The 18908-nt window shown below is 40.4% G+C and overlaps 2 protein-coding genes and 1 long non-coding RNA gene across 20 annotated transcripts in view; 1 reads left to right on the top strand and 2 right to left on the bottom strand.

Annotated features, from left to right (window-relative positions):
- Positions 1–1329, bottom strand: part of LOC118410330 — a 3291-nt gene extending 1962 nt beyond the window's left edge. Inside the window, exon 1 of the long non-coding RNA XR_004830552.1 lies at positions 594–1329. This is a non-coding gene — a long non-coding RNA (uncharacterized LOC118410330). The remainder of the gene's footprint in view (positions 1–593) is intronic.
- Positions 1330–1943: 614 nt separating this feature from the next.
- Positions 1944–6257, bottom strand: LOC118410412 (autotransporter adhesin BpaC-like). 17 transcript variants are annotated; one of them, XM_035812118.1, is made up of 5 exons: positions 5918–6254; positions 4816–4923; positions 3976–4773; positions 3520–3667; positions 1944–2960 (listed from the first exon to the last, which is right to left on the bottom strand). In XM_035812118.1, exons 1-5 carry the CDS (start codon positions 6009–6011, stop codon positions 2915–2917), a joined length of 1194 nt encoding a protein of 397 aa, XP_035668011.1. In that variant the 5' UTR covers positions 6012–6254; the 3' UTR covers positions 1944–2914. The 17 variants fall into 17 exon arrangements, with proteins under 17 accessions (XP_035668011.1, XP_035668008.1, XP_035668019.1 ...); XM_035812115.1 differs by having other exon boundaries at positions 3976–4185; positions 4228–4962; positions 5918–6252; XM_035812126.1 differs by having other exon boundaries at positions 3976–4206; positions 4375–4962; positions 5918–6250.
- A 2258-nt stretch (positions 6258–8515) lies between these two features.
- On the top strand, positions 8516–18908 carry LOC118410433 (sialin-like). Of its 2 annotated transcripts, none has more exons than XM_035812154.1 (12): positions 8516–8702; positions 9456–9640; positions 10275–10374; positions 11027–11160; positions 11634–11721; positions 11907–11993; positions 12631–12767; positions 13269–13418; positions 13850–13982; positions 14683–14833; positions 17861–17954; positions 18474–18908. In XM_035812154.1, the coding sequence occupies exons 1-12, from the start codon at positions 8642–8644 to the stop codon at positions 18684–18686; spliced, it is 1533 nt and encodes a 510-aa protein (XP_035668047.1). In that variant the 5' UTR covers positions 8516–8641; the 3' UTR covers positions 18687–18908. The 2 variants fall into 2 exon arrangements, with proteins under 2 accessions (XP_035668047.1, XP_035668048.1); XM_035812155.1 differs by lacking the exon at positions 8516–8702 and adding an exon at positions 8795–8815.

Genomic DNA, 18908 nt, shown 5'->3' with positions numbered 1-18908 from the left:
TCATACTCTCCGGGCTGATAAAACTTACATTCAAATATGTGATAAATTAGATTTTAGAAAGATCTACCATATTTTGAAGGATTTCTTGAAAATACTACTTGATCTTTTATTGATGTTATTTATCTCAGAATTTGCAATGTCGACAACTTTTGTTATACAGTAATGTTTCCGGCTACCCGACCAATCCTGACAAAAGCCTACCGACCCTGGCCCTATTTCAGGGTCTTGGATTTACTGCCGGCAAGCGACATGACACTTCTGATCTGAAATTTGATAAACAAAGGGACTCAAAGGTTCTTCAACAGTCTGTACTTCACAGTCTATGAGCAGAAAGCGGCTTTGAATATTTGATGTAAGGCTTGTATTTCTTTCATTTTATACAAGTCATATTTATATAATTACAATATGATGTTGTTGAATGTACCCTTTTCCTGGTGCATTTTACTTTGACATTGTACAACTGTGTCTATTCCATTACTTTGGTTAGAATCTACCGTCAATTAAAAAAGGAACAAAGGAGAATTTTTCAGGACTGTAACCAGACAAATTTTTTTTCTCATAGGTCTTAATACGGGTTTCATACAATAACATACCAGCAATGGCCCCTGAACTCAGGATACTTGTAAGTACATCTGGAACAGATAAAAAGTCAACGTATTCAAATACATATCATGCAAATATATGATTTATGCTGAAAACATGCAAAATTCAAAGAATGGTCATTAACTACGAGTAAGTGTTTGGACACATGCTCAGTCAATCTTGTCATTTTCCCCAAAAGCACATACGTAAGAGCTCACATTACAATGTAGAAAAAAATCCAGAAACTGTAAGTTGGTACCCATATGATGATTTTTCAGCACCAGGGACAAGCCCCATAGTTGTACTCTTTCAATACAAAAATTCAACAGTGAATGTAGCTCTTGATTCCAGAAACTAATACAATTTATTTTGAGGTTATTACATGCAGTACTCAGATGATAACTTTTCAGCACCAAGGACAGGTCAAGAACACGTTACTCGATTTTATCTATCAAAAGTGTGTAAAAATCAAACTTACAGTATTTTTCCAAAAACATCTGCAAGATAACGGTGGTGCGCTGACGGATGAGAGATGAGCATGAGCAGACTTGTCTTACCTGGCGGCATTGTCTCTCCGTCTGTTGCCGTCGTAGCGATGACGTTAGCCACGGTAACGTTAGCGTCAGGTGATGTTGTGTTCTGTCCAGGAGGGTTAGGAGTAGAAAATGCTGTGCTCTGCACAGCAACAATAGATAAAACGCAGCATAATGTCCAGTACATCCTTACTGCTTGGTTCCCAATTACTTCTGTAAAACCTTTTCAGATCTCCAAAATGCCACAGGCATTTATATTGAATTTCATTAGCAACCAACGTGCTTTCATGATGGCTTACGTCCATCGCCATAGCAACCAAATTGTGGACATCATTATATTAAGCGTTGCTAAGGGCCTTCGTATACGTGCGTGCGGCAGATCACCTTAATTTAAGGACTGATGAATCAAAATAATTGGTTGTGATTGAGTCTCTAAGCATGGACGGTTAACCGGTTGTAGAATATAAATTGAAGGCATAACGCCATTGTTACTTTCCGTGGATATAGAAAAAAGTCTTTATTATATTGTATTCTGTACACTAACGAGTAACGTACTACCCTGGTGCTTACGATTCTGCATATTTACCGAAACATTTAACGCTGCATTTTTTTCATATAAATATGAATGTTGAGGATGGAAATGTGCATGTTTGTTAGAGTGCGAAGAGTGTATCAGACTTAGTCATCTTACGAGAATAGCTGTCTTAATTTGTGCAATAACCAATTCTAATAGTGTATAAATTATTACTCGAACTCATATTGATTTGAAGAAAACATCTTGGACTACTAATCGAGTATTTGCTCACAGGAAATATGGCCTTGCAAGAGTTAGGCATGATTATGTGTACTTTATTTATAGATACGAATCTACATGCCATTGCTATAGTTACTAACTACCCTGAACCACAAATTGTGCTGGTGTTTCTGGAACAAGACATAGTTTTCTCCCATTATCTGAGATCATTCTTTAAATTGAAAACAGTGAGTATGAACCTAGCGAATTGTGTACATGTAAATGCAAACTTAAGGATGCCAAGTAGAATTATAACATCCATGTAGGCCGACGTCAACAGAGAATTTACAGATAATGCAATCATTATATAACCCGGGTTATATCTATCATCAGATCGCCTGTCGACGTCTTTTACAATCTTGATGCAGAAGAAATACCTCTTAGTTTATGTATGCTAAGATACTGCCACAGACAATTTGTTCGCATGCGGCAAGTGCCTTTATCAAGCGCAGCAACGCTTTTTTTTTAAATGTTACTGACCTATACCTGGGTAATATTCTCCTTCTCATTTGATTAGATATTTGGTTTTATGCTTCTATGACTTACACGTGTATACCAAAGAAAACAATTGTCTGTCTTTTCATAAAGATACAATGAAAAGTTTAAGACGGCTGTCTTTTAATCTTTTGTCATCTTTTATGATGATAACAATCTCCATGCAAAAAAAAACTTGAAGTAAGAAAAATTCGCCCAAATTTGAAGCATTTCAAAATCACCAATGCCCAAAACATTTTATAGATGCATTTACAGTACTCACTTAGATAAGGTACAAAAGAATAATAAATAGTTCTAGTTTGAGTCCTAAAAGCTAAACACTGGTATCTCTTTAGAACTTTATCACAAATAGATGTAGTTCTAGTTAGAATTGGTCAGTTTTCTAAGCTGGCCTTGGACAACATTTTGAGGAAAGTATTGTCATTTATATGTGCATAAATTTGATTGTACAGACTATAAACGTTTCCAACTGTCGGGCTAAAATTAGATGCCGGCTGCTGCTAATCTACTTTCACCGCTGGGCCAACTCAACGTTTGAAGATGACAAGGTGGCGCTCCTGAAAAAATGATTATGTATCAATAAAAGTGTTTATGGGTTACATACAAACAGGAACAGAAATATGAATGTATAAGGATGCACATATAATTTATAAAAAAGTAACTTTGAATTCATTAAGGGTTTTTATGAAAATTATGTCCAACATTCTGTCACAGTCGGATCTTACTATCAGAGATCAAACTATCAGAGACCAGACTTTAGAAGGAATACTGATACTAATGATTAGCCCACTCTTTTGTAATACTATATCAAAATGATGTTAGTTCTTATTGCTATGTTAACTAAGATGTTAAGCGTTATTCTATACCTTTATTTTGTACTTTGTGCAAAAGTTGTTGCCATATATTGTACCGTGTACAATTATCGTGCAATAAAGTTCTCTTCATGTAACGTTTATTAAAGGGTCAATAAATGACTGCTTTGAAGCACAGGCTCACATGAAGTCCGGAAAAATATTCAATCCAAATATTTTCACCACAGCCAGAGATGTTCCGTCAGTTCACTTTCACAGGCTGAAACCCATGCTAATATAGAGCTATCTACGTTGTCTTACTTACTTGTTATGTCGGCGCATGTACACAATTATCCCGGTCACCGCGAGCACCAGTACAAGTACGGAGGCCGCCACCACAACCGCGATGATGATGATCGTCTGCTCATCGACCTGGGGAGAGCTGCTTACGCCCTCTTGGTCTGTGGTAGACTCTGTTGAAATGTTTTAACACATGTATGGCTAAGTAAGTAGCAGCATCAGTTGCTGTTGTATATTGAACTCTTCTGTGCATACACTGGACGATATGAATTCTAGCAAAACCTATTTGGAAGAGCTATGTAACTGATTCCCTTGCTGGAGCCATTGGCTTGCTAGCTCGGATGTAATGGTAATGTGTGTTTGACAGATATTTTTTCCGCAAATTTTGTACGCCTATCTATAGATATTCATACCTAAGATATTTACTATTTACTTATAATGTTCATAATCGTAGCCAGTTTTCTCGTGCTCTAAAATGTACCTGGCTGAGTTGTCATTCCACCTGCTGCTGTCGTTGCGCCCACTGCTGCTGTCGTTGCGCTACCTGCTGCTGTCGTTGCGTCGCCTGCTGCTGTCGTTGCGCCCCCTGCTGCTGTCGTTGCGTCGCCTGCAGCTGTCGTTGCGCCACCTGCTGTTATCGTTGCGCCACCTGCTGCTGTCGTTGTGCCACCTGCTGCTGTCGTTGCGCCACCTGCTGCTGTCGTTGCGCCACCTGCTGCTGTCGTCAGTCCACCTGCTGCTGTCGTCAGTCCACCCTCTGTTGTCGTTGCGCCACCTGTTGCTGTCGTTGCGCCACCTGCTGCTGTCGTCAGTCCACCCTCTGTTGTCGTCGCGCCACCTGTTGCTGTCGTTGCGCCACCTGCTGCTGTCGTTGTGTCACCTGCTGCTGTCGTTGCGCCACCTGCAGCTGTCGTTGCGCCACCTGCTGTTATCGTTGCGCCACCTGCTGCTGTCGTTGTGCCACCTGCTGCTGTCGTTACGCCACCTGCTGCTGTCGTTGCGCCACCTGCTGCTGTCGTCATTCCACCCTCTGTTGTCGTTGCGCCACCTGTTGCTGTCGTTGTGCCACCTACTACTGTCGTCATTCCACCTGCTGCTGTCGTTGCGCCACCTGCAGCTGTCGTTGCGCCACCTGCTGTTATCGTTGCGCCACCTGCTGCTGTCGTTGTGCCACCTGCTGCTGTCGTTACGCCACCTGCTGCTGTCGTTGCGCCACCTGCTGCTGTCGTCATTCCACCCTCTGTTGTCGTTGCGCCACCTGTTGCTGTCGTTGTGCCACCTACTACTGTCGTCATTCCACCTGCTGCTGTCGTTGCGCCACCTGCTGCTGTCGTCATTCCACCTGCTGCTGTCGTTGCGCCACCTGCTGCTGTCGTCATTTCACCTGCTGCTGTCGTTGCGCTACCGGTTGCTGTCGTTGTGCCACCTACTGCTGTCGTCATTTCACCCACAGATGTTGTCATTACACCTGAAGTTAGAATGATATTTACCAGTTTCAATGACAGTACTAGCATAGTAGACAACATCCGTTTGCGTTACCAGACGTCATAGTATATTATGTATATCGTGCCTTGGACAAAAGTGTCCCAACGTTGCCATTCCTGACACATGACGTACCCCTCTACATTCTACAGTTACGATGTTTGTGTTGCAGTGCGGTTTCAGCGCTTGCAAATTCTGCCTACAAACCTGTCAAAACGACCACTCGAGGGACCGAACTGCCGCTATAGACGACAGGTCTCAACAGACAGGCTTTAGCCAGACCAGCGCTGTGCAGTCGTGAAGTCCAGAGGCACTTTACAATCATTATTAGATGATTATTAGGAATGTATCGTTGCATGTTTCTCTGTTTCGGGTTGATCTTCATAGATCGAATTAATATCATGCTTTACATGGTGAAAATTCCGCTTTTTTTTCAGTTTTGCCGGTGGACGTTGGTTTTCAGGTTCTTCCAAAGGTGACTCGTGTTTTTTCGCGAATCCGATCCCCTGTTTACTAAGTAAACATGTTCGTGTACTGAAAATATTGATAGATTTGTACCCACTAACGGACAGCTATAGCTAGCGCAACTTTAAAACAACTTTTGGTTTAAAACATCAGTGCAACGTACTGCACATTCTCAACACTGGCAGAATAAGACGCTGGAACATATACAGAAGGCTCCGGATTCTATACAGGTTTCACTTCCTCTATCCATGGCGTGAAGGAAAGTAAATTATGTACCTGTACTGCCGCTCGGTGTTAAGGTTGTTGTACCGCATACTAGTCCCGGCAGAAAGACCACCATCAACAACTTCGCTAGACGTAACGTTGCCATTTCATACAGCAAATGATAACAGCACTATGAGAAAGGGCCTATCTCGCTCTGCGGGTGTTCGCTAGTTTCACCCGAAGTTAGAAGTGAAAACAAAGCAACTACGTACCTGTACTGCCAGTCGGTGTTAATGTTGTTGAACCGCTGACTAATCCCCATAGAAAGACCACAGTCAACAATTTCGCCAGACTTAACGATGCCATTTTACACAGCAAATGATAACAGCACTAGTATTACGAAGGGCCTCTCTCGCTCTGTGAGTGTTCAGTAGTTGCACCCAAAGCCAGACGTCACTTCTACACTGGCTACACCTTTCAAAGTACACAAAGTACCAAGGGCGTCGCCGACATTCCACATTCTTTATGACGGTACGCAAGGGGAAGTCGATTCTGAAGTAGCAGGCAAATAGGTGGTGCTGTTTATTTTTCGCCTCACCTGTAGTTCTGAATGCAATGTTTGTTGGACATTTCTTGCCAACGTCATGTATAGGCTTGCCATATTCCGTATAAAAAATATCACACAGAGAAAGGCAGCTCTGTGTATTAATTTAGTCGTTATGAAAGTTAATCTTTTCTGTCAGCAAATAAACAATGATCAAAAGTGACATATTTTGTAAACAAATAGAACCAAGGGACCCCTTGTACGCTGACTAATACGTTTTAAGGTGTGACAGCACGTCTGTAGGTATATTGATATAAGACGTTTGGCAGACCATCTCATGCATCGGACAAAAGTCAAGTTAGGAGTGGTTCTGTCACGTAACGGCCATGATATGTCAACACCATAAGCGACAGAACAGCGGGTTGTATGTCAAATCTGACATGTATGCTGACGCACGTTCCTTACAGCTACTAAAAATACCCTTTAAAATGTTACTGCTTATTTCAAAAGCAAGTCTTGTATGTCATGGGAGGATCCTAATCTTCTCAATACGCCATACAACATTACCTTTATAATCCAAGTACTAATTAATCTGTTTATTTGTTGATTAGCTTGCCAGTGATGGCCTAAATGTACTAAATTGAGTCTCAGTCCGTCCTATAGGATTTTTTTATGACAAGTACTTCACCTGAGTGGGGTAATGCTAGTCTCCATTACAGACATTCAGAGCGGTGGTGTTTATTTTGGGAGCGCTGATTCGGGATTTTCAACATGGGCTAGTTATAAAGTTCTCTATGCCGGGGATCCCGGCAAGGGAGTTGGCCGAGAGAAGGAGTTAAACCGCTCCCAAAAGTTTGTGAATTCTAGGGTAATACGTCACTCACGATTGGCACTCCACACACTTGTGTAAGGTTGAAGATAACGTAATTAAGAGACTATAATTACATTAATTCTACTGTATAGGGATGTCCCTGTAGTTTAATTGGCCTCATAGGTAAGCTCCTGGGCTCAATCAATAGTTGATAGTTGGAAGTCCCTGGGAGATCTCTGTTAGGGCTGCACCCGTTTTTCGGAAGGGGCGTAAAATGGGGGTCCGTGTTCCTGGTAGTACCTCGAGTACGTCAAAGGGGAAGGGCTAGAAACCCCTCCCTAAATATACCCTGCTACTGAAACAACTTCCTGCCATTTATACGTGTCACCATGCTATACAAGGATGATAAACTAAAGAACGAGTAACACACAGTATCGTTATTGTGATCAACGGATTTAACGTTACTCCAGGGGCAAGAAAAGTTTGCCGGAGTCGGATTTTTTTGTCTACTCATAACAATGTAATTGGGTATGAATAATGAAGCGGATAGGACGCTAGGGGTATTGCAACTGTTGTTGCTGAAAATTCAGCCAACCTAAACTGACGCAGACGACTTTCAAGATCAGTAGGTTAATTCGTCAACAAACTCCCAACCACACACAACCTTGCTCGCGATTACTATTGTCTGCAGAATGTCGGGACGTCGTCGCTAGCTTTCAACTGTGTGACAGGGGCTTCGTCGTAAAGTTGCACTCTCACTGCACTTGCGTCAAGCTTGTGTCACTGCGGGGTTCGTTCACTGTGTCACTGTTTTGTTATTTTCTCCGATGTTTTACAACTTAACTATTGCGTAATACGTAAAAGTATGACTTAAAGACGTCAAAATACACAAAAAGTAAGAAAATTCGTTCTTTATCTCTGAAATTCGTTGAGTATCTTTTGAACCCTGCAGTGACGCAAGCTTGACGCAAGTGCAGTGCAGTGAAAGTCACGGCATCTGCCAGAGTTTCAGCACTATAAAATGCTATCAGTGCCAGGGTTGGCTGCTGACCTCCAAAAAGAACCCCCCGAACAAGGCCGAAGTCCCTAACTTCCGGGGTTCGTACGCTACGCGCGCGCAAATTAAAGTTGCTACTTCGGGGAAATTTCTATCCCGGATATATCCGGGTGCGGCACACAGGACATGTATATGTGTGCCGGATATATATCCGGGTTTGGCAGTTTAAGGGTCAACTGCTGATGACTAAGCTACGCCCGCGTGGCGCGTTGGTATACCCGATCCCTCGATCTCGGAAGTTATTATATAAGCAACGCGCGGTCCGGACAGTACTTGGATGGGAGTCCCCCAACCAAGGACGTCCGGATTGCTGTAGCCTCACGAAGCTAAATTCCACGAAATCGTCTTCCGGGAGGGACGTTAAACGGGGGTCCCGTGCTCGAGGAGGTGCCTCGACCACGTTAAACAGCCTCATTACCGCACACACTTTGGGTACCTACTGGCTGCAAAATACACCCGATATTATATACTAACAGTGTTTGAGCTGAAATCACACATCTGCTTGTAGAACATCAACAGGTGGACTTTGCCCAAATGCATGTGCTTTTGTTTGCCCACGTGACCACAATCAGCTGTCAAACAGTATGGCGGACGAAAATGAACCTTTACTGGACAAGGAAAAGACAAGACGCTCTCCAGAAAAAGGTTTGCCTGCAGAACAAATCACAAAAGTGGCAAAAATTGCCCTTGACCGCTCGCAATCCATTGATATGACGTTTTAAGGCATTTTGTATTGTCAAATGCAATGGTTTAATTGAGTAAGCGCAAGCAGATTTGCAACTTTTTCTAAATATGGCTGACCGGTGTGTGTGTCGGGGGGGGGGGGGGGGAGGGCTGTAAGAGTATCTTTGCATTCAAACTGTCAATAGTTGTTGCGAAATAACCATAAAGATCTAGATAGAATGACAAACTCAAATGGCGCAACGTTACATTCACAGTGCATTGACGTGGAAAATTCAAAATTCTTTCAAGAAATATTATGTACTAAGATTATAAAGAAAATTGCCCTAATTTCATAGTAGTTCCTGTTAATGATTTACTGACGTCCTTATTGCAGGACATGTTCGTATTGCTTTGATAGTGTATTTGAAGGTATGTGATTCCTGTCAATAAGTTTTGTCAAGTGCTATAAGCTCGTTCATCATTCTTAATACGCCAGTGTGCAGCAAAATGGGTATGTCAAAGGTAAAGGCCCCAGAGACATAAAATGAAACATGTCTGGAAGATATAATCATGGTGGAAACTAATACTGTTTATAAGTCAGGGGCCTTTACATATAATACCCAGAGTTCCTGTCGCTGCGCATGCTCATGCTTATTTTGATTAATACAAATGCCAGAGGCCTTGAAAAATGTTCATTTTTGTTCAGGTGTAAATTAATCTGCACTGTGTCCTTAGTACCAATCTGGACGTCTTGTCGGTATGGCCTGGCTATCATGTCCACTCTGGGCTTCCTGAACGCGTACACCATGAGGGTCAACCTCACCATTGCCTTGGTTGCCATGGTCAACCACACCCAGCAACCAGCTCTCAATGGCTCAGAAGACTGCATACAAAATGTGAACATCACCCATGATGAGAAGGTGGGAGTATTTTTATTAGATAATGAATTATGGGTTCATGACCCACCCCGAGGTATCTATGGTGTCATATAGACACCTGGTCCTTTAAATACCATAACGGCCAAATAAAACCAACGAGTGAGCAAAGGGAATGAGGTGGCTGTATGAACGAGGAGGACAGGACTATATTTCAGTCAATATGCATCCATTCAGTATATTAAATCATTCTTGTACCGTAATGTCAAGAGGTCATACTTTTGCAACATCTACAGGATCATCCTCAGGGATACAAAGGTTAGAGTTGAAAGGTTCTTTGGCTTCTGATTTTGACAATTCCTGTCAATAGTACTGAGAAAAAGTCTTGTTGACAGGAACACCGAGATGAAGTTTTTTGCTAGAATTGATGAAAAATATCAAAGCTGTAAATGTTTATTTAAGTCAACATTAGATGGATTAATGGTTGATAAGCTTAGTATTTGTTTACTATCACATCTTGACATCATTTACAGTTTGAATTTGTGGGGTATCTTGTTTCATCCATCTGCAAGTTTTATGTTCCCCAAGCTGCAAGCAAGAGATTTGTAAGAAATGTTCATTCACCAGGCATGAATCAATGTTGGTAATCTTTTTTTTTTGGCCTTTGACGCATGACTAGCCAGCAGAGTTTGGCTGGGATGCCACCACCCAGAACACCATCCTGGGGGCGTTCTACTATGGATACATCTTCACACAGATACCTGCAGGCTGGCTGGCAGGTAAGCTAGGGTAGAACAGGAACACTGAGTTTTGTTTGAACCTTTATTTATTCATGAAAGCTCAAATTAGCCTGTAGGCCACTTTTCATTGAGGGAAGAGGCAAGGGTCAGACAAAGTATATAACAGAGATACAGTTTACATTGTGACACATCCAATAGAGTTCTAGTACTCTTTATGTTTGTGGTAAAAAGATTAAGAAACAAAAGGATGACCATGTAACGTGTGCTACTTTGAGGTGGGAACACTCATAATACACAAACAAGGTAATAGTCCTTAATTTTTTTTCCGCTGACAGTGGTAACACTGATAAGGCAAGACACTGATCAGTTCTCAGTTTTATACTGTACACCTGAAATTTCATGCAGGTTTTGGTCAGGAGTTAATTTTTTTTTAAATTGTTGTAAACTTTTGTATGATTCCCCAGTAGTGGCTTAACAGAAATTAAAGAAATTATAGCCACTACTAGGTAACCCCTGGAAAGGCACCTACTGTATATAAAACACAAAATTACAAACTTGCTTTTAATTAGGAGAGAAATATAGCTGCCCTTTAAAAAACTTTGCTCTTCTAAAGGCACTGATGACAATATATTAACTTATTTCAAGAACCTGAGTATACTGTATACCAGTTGGCCTGTTTGTTTTCCTGCAGGTCGGTTCGGAGGGAAGCTGGTATTTGGGCTGGGGATCCTGTTCACAGCTGTCTTCACCCTGCTGACACCCCTTGCAGCACGGACAGCCACATGGCTGCTCATTGCTGTCCGAGTGGCCGAAGGGCTGGCAGAGGTCAGATTCATGGTTCTGTGAGGATGTGAAAATACCATTAAATTTTGTTCCATGTATTTATATACTATATGATAGTCAGATTTATACAATTTTTTGTCAAAGAGTCACATTGCAGTTACTGTAAAACAGACTTGGCAAAAAAAGGCAAAGACAATATTTGATATAATTATAACACATAAGGCTGATAAATTGTCAAGGTATCTAGCATGGCCATACAATTATCAATCACATCTTGGAAAAGTTCTTAATGTTGTACTAGTTGAACTCTTATCTAAAATTATGACTGTTTCTTTGAGCATGTGTAGGAATTTCAGACTCTCAGTATTACTTCCAAAAGCAAATTTGTTTTACCTAACCAAGGAAGTTGTATATATTAAACTTCCTTGACCTAACCCACAGAAAACAGAGTTTTGACACTATACAAAAACAATCTTGTCCCCCAATTAAAATTACCTGCCCCCCCATACCTGTAGGGTGTTCTGTTCCCAGCCATGCATGCCATGTGGAGGAGTTGGGCACCTCCCATAGAGAGAAGCAAGCTGGTAACTATTTCACTATCAGGTACAGACAGTGCTACCTTTCTATAGTTGTACGTGCTAAATTAATGGTCTAAATGCTAAATCATTTACAATTTTAGTCTTTTGTTTCATAGATTAGTGTCTTCAGTGAAGTTGAAGTCTTCAATGAACAGAAACTGAAAATGATGGATACATGTATGTTACATGTTGTAATTGTCACAATTTCAGGTGGAAACCTTGGCATAATGCTGGCCCTCCCTGTGTCAGGCATTATGTGTCAACATTTTGGATGGCCTGTGGTCTTCTATGCATTTGGTAAGAACGATTATGGAAAAAAAAACATTTCGATATATATAGATTGAACCACTTTGGAAAAATCTCAAGAAGAATCTTTGAGAAGTCAAAGTATCTTGAGATTTTTCAAAGTTTCTCGAGATCTGTATAAAGTTCTTGTGATCCTTTTAAAGCATCTTGAAGGTAACTTTAAGAGTCTCAAGATGTATTCAAAGCATCTTGAAGACTGTTTAGAACAACTTAAGATTAAGTTTAATAACATTTAAAAAGTTTTAAGATAGTTAAAAAATCTTCTGCTAAAGTTTGCAATGTTTGGAATAGGTCCCAATATTATTTGATTTTTTGATATTAAAGTATAAAGACCCCACTAGACTTAGGGTCCATTGTGAAACACAGAATATCAGATATGTCCACTAATTCTAAACTGTGAATGGCAACAAGGATTAGTCCAAATTGCTTTGCTCAGTCCAAGTTTTGAATACTAGTTGTTAATGAAAATACGTTTAATGTGTAAAAACGATTGCCCTTCTTTAAAAGAATCATTTATATTGCACCGTGAGGCAATGAAATGAGGTATTTCATAATTGCCAGGAATAGACAGTATAGATATTAGGTGTGTATAACCCTTTTTGTTCATAATATTTGCATCCTGACCCAGGTACTCTTGGCTGTCTGTGGTTTGTTGCATGGATGTTCCTAGTGTATAACTCTCCCAGAGACCATCCCAGAATCTCTCATATAGAGAGGGAGTATATTGAGCAATCACTGCTCAGGGAAGGGACTTCATTATCTAAGGTAAGATCTTTATGCACTCACCTGTCTGTGACTTAGTTTAACAATTACTGTAACAGTGACAAGATTTGTCAAAGCATCATGACTACATGTATGTGTCACAGTAGAATCGCCGATTGTCCTAGGACAGATCCCGATTGCAGCCTGTCCTAGGACCAACTCTCATTGCGATCTGTCCTAGGACAATCGGCAATTGTCCTGGATCGTAATCTTTACTGTGACATATGCATTGAATAAAATTTAGTAAATTAGGCACGTTAAAGAACCCCCACAAGTGCGGTGTGCATTGGTGCAAATCCTTCTGATGGGAGTTGGTGATTCACCGCAAACCACCCGGTGCAATATAAGGGGCAGTATAACCCCATTGTGTGTAAGCACGTTGACCGATGATGATGATGAAATACTTCTAAATTGGACATTCAGACAATGTGTCATGATCTGCAGGATTAAACTCATTTAACATTGTGACATGTTTCCCAACAATTGATTTTTTTTCTGTTGTAGACTACCTCTACCCCTTGGCTGTCCTTTGCCACTTCTGTGCCGGTGTGGGGCCTCATCATCACACACATCTGCTTCAACTGGGGAACATACACCCTCTCCACCAACCTCCCAACTTACATGAAGGAAATACTGCTATTTGATCTCACACAGGTGTTTAACTCTTTCTATCTGGTCTCACAACAGTGTTCCATAAAAATTCATTCATAATAGTATCTAATTACAAAGTATATTCAATACTAAAAGTCCATGTTAAAAAGGCACAGAAAGCAACCCAACATGATAAATTTGTGTTATTTATGTTACATACCGACGGAGACTGGCAATTGACACAGAATCAGGTGTGAAAATCATCTGGTAGAAATAAAATCATGCACAGGAACAAAAATGAACTGACTGTATATCTTGAAATGTTTGCAGGTGTTTATTCTAAATCACAGCAAAAACCTGAGTGTCCTTTCCATTTTAACCCATGGAACCAAACAAATCACAGTATCTGTCATCATTGTTTGCAACTATCACAATTTATATGTATATAGCTTTGATGAATATATGAACATATATCATTTTTTTGTAATGACTAGGATGGTTTCCTGTCAGCCCTGCCATACCTGTGCATGTGGCTGGTACAGGTGTTGGGAGGGCAGCTGGCTGACAAGCTCAGGGAACAGCAGCTGCTCAGCACAGCAGCTGTCAGGAAGCTATTCAACAGTTTGGGTAAGCTGAAGGTCAAATCAACATTTTATTTATTGAATGTCATATGGTTGGAAGTGCATGTTTCTTTAGAGGTGAATCTTACAATGTCATGTATATCTTTGAATTGTACAATGTATTTCTGTGTTTCAACTGTCTGCTTAGACTCAATAACATTGTACATCTCCAAGTTTGGATTATGTTGGGTCCATATCTTATGTCATTCAGTTCTTGTTCTGTCTGCTGCCTGAGCTGTGTGTGATGATTCATACCCTCAGCTTTTGACAGCAAGATGTTGCTAAGAAACTTGAATTGTCCTTACAAACAATCCTTTATTGAGACTGCCACAATAAACCCCTTTAATATTGTATGGTTCAAAGAGCAATAGGCTAGCTGCAGTTCTTAAGCTAACTGCTATGTGCATTGCTGTATCCAAAGTCTGTTCAACTATAGGCAGTACACTAGGAAAAAAGAAGCAAGGGATAGGGTTTTACCAAGTACAATACATTTTGGCAGAATTAGGTAGTGTCTTCCTATGCAAATTATGTAATGTGTCCATATTGGTAACCATAATGATTGTTTCCCCACATTTTATAATTAGATGAATTAGATAAATACAGTCTTGCAATTTCCCAAGGTGGCTCTTTGAAAGCATCGAATGAGGTGATATTTGTCAACTGGAAATTTAAAGTAACATTTGGTATATCTCTCCCTTATATGACAGGTATGCTGCTACAAGGTGTTTTCCTGGTGCTGGCCGGGTATGTGAGCTGTCACCAGCAGTACCTGGGAGTGCTGTTCCTCACCGTGGGGATCGCCTCCAGTGGGCTGGGCATGTCAGGCTTCCAGATCAACCACCTAGACATCGCACCCAGGTACTAGAAATCTGCAAACATTTCATAGTATTACAAATTTATGGGGCCGCTTCACTGCAAAATGATGACGACCGCCAAATTATCACACCATGAATAATTGTGTTCTTGTACATGTGCTGCAGTACTGCTTTGGATGGACTTACAGGAATATAGAAAAACCTTTACATCCACACTCACTCACTCATCATCGTCTGTAGTTCCCCGTCAAAATTCAATCCCCACAAAAATAAACAAATTCACAGTATGTTTCTTGCGTTAGTGTCGGGGTTAGGTTTGTACATTTTGCTGCTTTATTTGTACATCATTTGTATCTTTAAATGAAATTTATAGTTTATCATAGTATACAAAATTACATATGCAATGATTGTACTGATATATATCTATAATAAAGTTTTAAGTTTGAAAGCCTGAGCTGAGTTCCAAAATACCCTGAATGCACCAGTGCACATCCAATAACTCAAAAGCACTTTGATGTGTTTTTACAATATACTAAAGCTGGCTCAACTTTTGAGCGACGATAGTAAAAGTTGTCTGAAGTGTGAGTGTCCTTTAATCATCATGCTTATCAATCAGATCACCCACACAAATGAGTTCCCACCTATCTAGCTGTTCCTTCATCCCACCTTTCTTTTGTAGCTTTATGTACACATCCCAGGTGGAATCTCATGAATTACTGTGGTCCTTTCAAGGATCAAACAAGAATGTGCTTTAATTCCGTTAGAGAATCCAACATGATGATTTTGTTCTATTCCCTCCTTACTTTATTCCTTATTCTCCGATGCCATATAACAACTACAGTAACAGCTTTGCTCTTGATGGTTTTTGATCAGCTTAGAAAGAGTAGAGGATATTCTCTCTGCAAAATACAACTTAATTCTTGTAACAGTTAGTACAGTAATACAATATGCTACATATGCATAACATCACATAACAGAAAGGTTGAAGCTATAGAACAAGCATTGAGAAAATACTCAGGAACAGTGTTGCATCTGCTATAACATGATCTGAAATTTTACGTCATAGCTGAACCTCGTACAGGAAAGAACATGCTAGATATTACTAACACTACATGTCTATTGGACGCTGATGAGGCTTAACACTTTCTTAGAAGCAGATAATCCCATCTAAATCCCTGCTCATTACCCAGTATGGCGGGCCATATGTGCCACCAACCCCACAGGAATCCTCATAATGATTACTGCACTTCCACTGTTTCATTAGCCTCTGCTGTTCCTCAGTCAGATGGGGAGAAATTAGCATCTTTAAACCGTTGTCCTTTGACATGTGTAATTTGCAAGGATTTTACCCCTTAATCCATGACATCATTCCTTCTTAAGTGCTTCTTATAAAGGCAATTGGTATGATACTACACAAGCTGGCCCACTTTAATTTTTCATTCTGATGACTACAAGGTACATCAGTTCTGGAATTTGGCATTGATGGTTGTTATACATGTGCCTTTTAACCAGGTTTGCTATGAAAATGATTTATTTAAAATTAGATTTAGCCTTGAATATTCATATCTACCATTCTTAATTTTACTGTATGGCAGCAAATTAAATTTGTTTATGATAGCATAGGAATTATAAGAGGGATTAACATCAGGGACAATCACACCCTCTATGGGAGCACTGGTTTGTTAATGATCATTACAAAATCAACCAATGAATATAGGCTATTTTCTATGAGTCATAGCATGGTCAGCTGGGCTTTCCTGAATGACTAGTTTCTGAGAAACAATAGAACAGTGAACAGGTATCTGTTCCAGCATCAAAGAATCACTTGTGGATCCTAGGGTGACTCTTGGGCATCCAAATGGTGATGTATGTATAACATCAAGTTGATGGCGTATTAGACAGCAGTGACGTACTCAGGGTCTCTTCCTTAGGTTCTGTGTCAGTCACCCTGATGGGCGTGTGGGCTGTAATGGTCACCCTCCAATAACTGCTGCAGGAGAGATAACAATCATGCTCTCTGGGGTTTTGATCGATATAAGAAAACTTTGAAAATCAAGAGACAGGAAACAACACCAGACCAGTGCTCTCCAAGGTGCTGAAACATATGTTGGAGTTATCGACAATATATTAGAACAAAGATGTGCTGCATTCAACGATGGTAATAGCTATAACCACAATGGCAAAGCCTAAAGAGATCAGAAAACCAGGGGATTTTGAAAATATTATAATGGAACTTCTTCTTTTAATTTCTGAACACATTTGAGTCGAAGTATGATGCTTTTTAAGAAGCTAGTAGTGCAATGTGGCCTCTCTACAGCTTACATCTTTATTCAAGCAAAGCAGGCCACCCATTCTCTTCACAATTAGTGCCTGAGGCTAATGCCTGAAGCTCCCTCATACACGGGGTCAACGGCTTTACGTCAGCATCTGAAATGACGAATATAACCCCTTACAACATGTGTGAGCTGGAACTGACCCTGGGGTCGAACCCCCTCCCACAGATCAATATGGAAAAGCAGCAATATCATCAGTATGATAGGACTGCCACACATTTTTCAATTTTTGCCTCTTCATATTGCTTTATTGCATCACCAGAAATCGCTTGAATTGGAAAAAAAAAACTTGTGCTTACCTTTTGAGAAAATGCCATTATGTATACAACAGATGCTAATGGAGAGGCCAGCAATGTAATCACCATTTCTGATGATATCAACTATTCTTTTGCAAATTTCCCTTTTCAAGTTGTGATGTGTCTAAAGATGAACGAGATAACATAACCAACACATACTTATATCTTCGTTAATGAAGTGAATGAGTCACACAAGCAACAGGTGACAGATACAGAATGCCAATGTGCCAATTTCATTTCTATACTGCCACTTAACAAACTTTTGAAATATCAATTCCTTATGGGGACAAATTTAGCACAGACATGTTCATGTGCACTATCTTAAGCCATTGTCTCACTGTCAACGACCGTTTCTATCATCAGACAGTCAACCAGCTTTAGAGTGACCAATGTGATTGTCAATGCCCTTTTGTTGGCCTTTTCTTCCCCCAACCCCCACAGGCATGCAGGTGTGCTGATGGGCATCACCAACTGTATCGCAACAGTCCCCGGGTTTGCTGGGCCTGCAGTGGTGGGCTTTCTCACCAAACATGCTGTAAGGAACCTTGATTAAACTGTCTGTCACGCATAGCTGTTTGCTTAGTAATACCAACCCTCTCCGGACCATGGTCGGTAGTTAGTCATGAACGACTGTGGTTCAGAGTTAGTCAGTGAGATTACCAACAAGTCATTGAAAGATGTCTGCTCCTCGGTCGACTATGGATTTGGAAAGATAATAGTCAGGACATTCATATTCTGCTTGGGTGCATACGAATGAACTGAAGCTAAAATAGGATGGGTTCCAAGCTACTCCCAACCCAACACCAACTTTGTCAGGAGCGCAGTCATAGAATAGCATAGAATTTGAAGATGATCACACAATATATCTTCCTCTATGATAGGTGTATGAATTATGATAGATCATCAACTACAACTGCTACTATATATTTCCAGAAATGTCATCAACATCTCAGTTTTTAGAATGGTTTATTCATACATATATAAATAGATACATAAGAATTTATTTTTCATTTTATTCATCATTCAGACGCATCTTTTGCATCATTTTTTACAGAAAACCTGGCCATCTCGGAAACTTCAATGGCAGAAAGTGTTTTACATAGCAGGGGGCATCTATGCCTTTGGGACTCTTACATTTCTCCTGATGGGGAGGGGCACAGTACAGGAGTGGGCCAAGGAGGAGTCGGAACAAGGACACAAAAATACACAAAAAGGTCTACTTGTCAATCAAGATCAAACTCAAGATGACACAAAAATAGTTACTTAAGTATTTAGGTTTCTACACTTTGTCTGACTTCTTCTTTAAAAAAGCATATTTTGTGCTCATTTTGAGTAGGTAAGTATCATTATCAAATTTCTTTGTATGACCTGTAAATGATACGGGCACTCCAATGGCAATGACACATGTAAGAGTGCATTTTAAAGTATTGGTTTATCGATCCAAATCTTCTCAGTTGATGTCTTTATTTTGAGGATTTCCAAAGAAAAT

This window comes from Branchiostoma floridae, chromosome 2 (genome assembly GCF_000003815.2).
Source record: "Branchiostoma floridae strain S238N-H82 chromosome 2, Bfl_VNyyK, whole genome shotgun sequence".
Lineage (NCBI taxonomy): Eukaryota > Metazoa > Chordata > Leptocardii > Amphioxiformes > Branchiostomatidae > Branchiostoma > Branchiostoma floridae.
Note: the sequence above shows the minus strand (reverse complement) of the source record. Positions and strands in the feature narration are given on the sequence as shown.

Bases quoted from the DNA above. Each gene is read 5' to 3' on its own strand.
- LOC118410412 (XM_035812111.1), bottom strand. From the start codon at position 6,011: ATGGCATCGTTAAGTCTGGCGAAATTGTTGACTGTGGTCTTTCTATGG. The intron at 4,963-5,917 runs GTACGTAGTTGC...TTCTAACTTCAG, and splicing joins AACACCGACTGGCAGTACAG to GTGTAATGACAACATCTGTG. The intron at 2,961-3,519 runs GTAAGTAAGACA...TCATTTTTTCAG, and splicing joins TACATGCGCCGACATAACAA to GAGCGCCACCTTGTCATCTT.
- LOC118410433 (XM_035812154.1), top strand. From the start codon at position 8,642: ATGGCGGACGAAAATGAACCTTTACTGGACAAGGAAAAGACAAGACGC. The intron at 9,641-10,274 runs GTGGGAGTATTT...ACGCATGACTAG, and splicing joins ACATCACCCATGATGAGAAG to CCAGCAGAGTTTGGCTGGGA. The intron at 11,722-11,906 runs GTACAGACAGTG...TCACAATTTCAG, and splicing joins GGTAACTATTTCACTATCAG to GTGGAAACCTTGGCATAATG.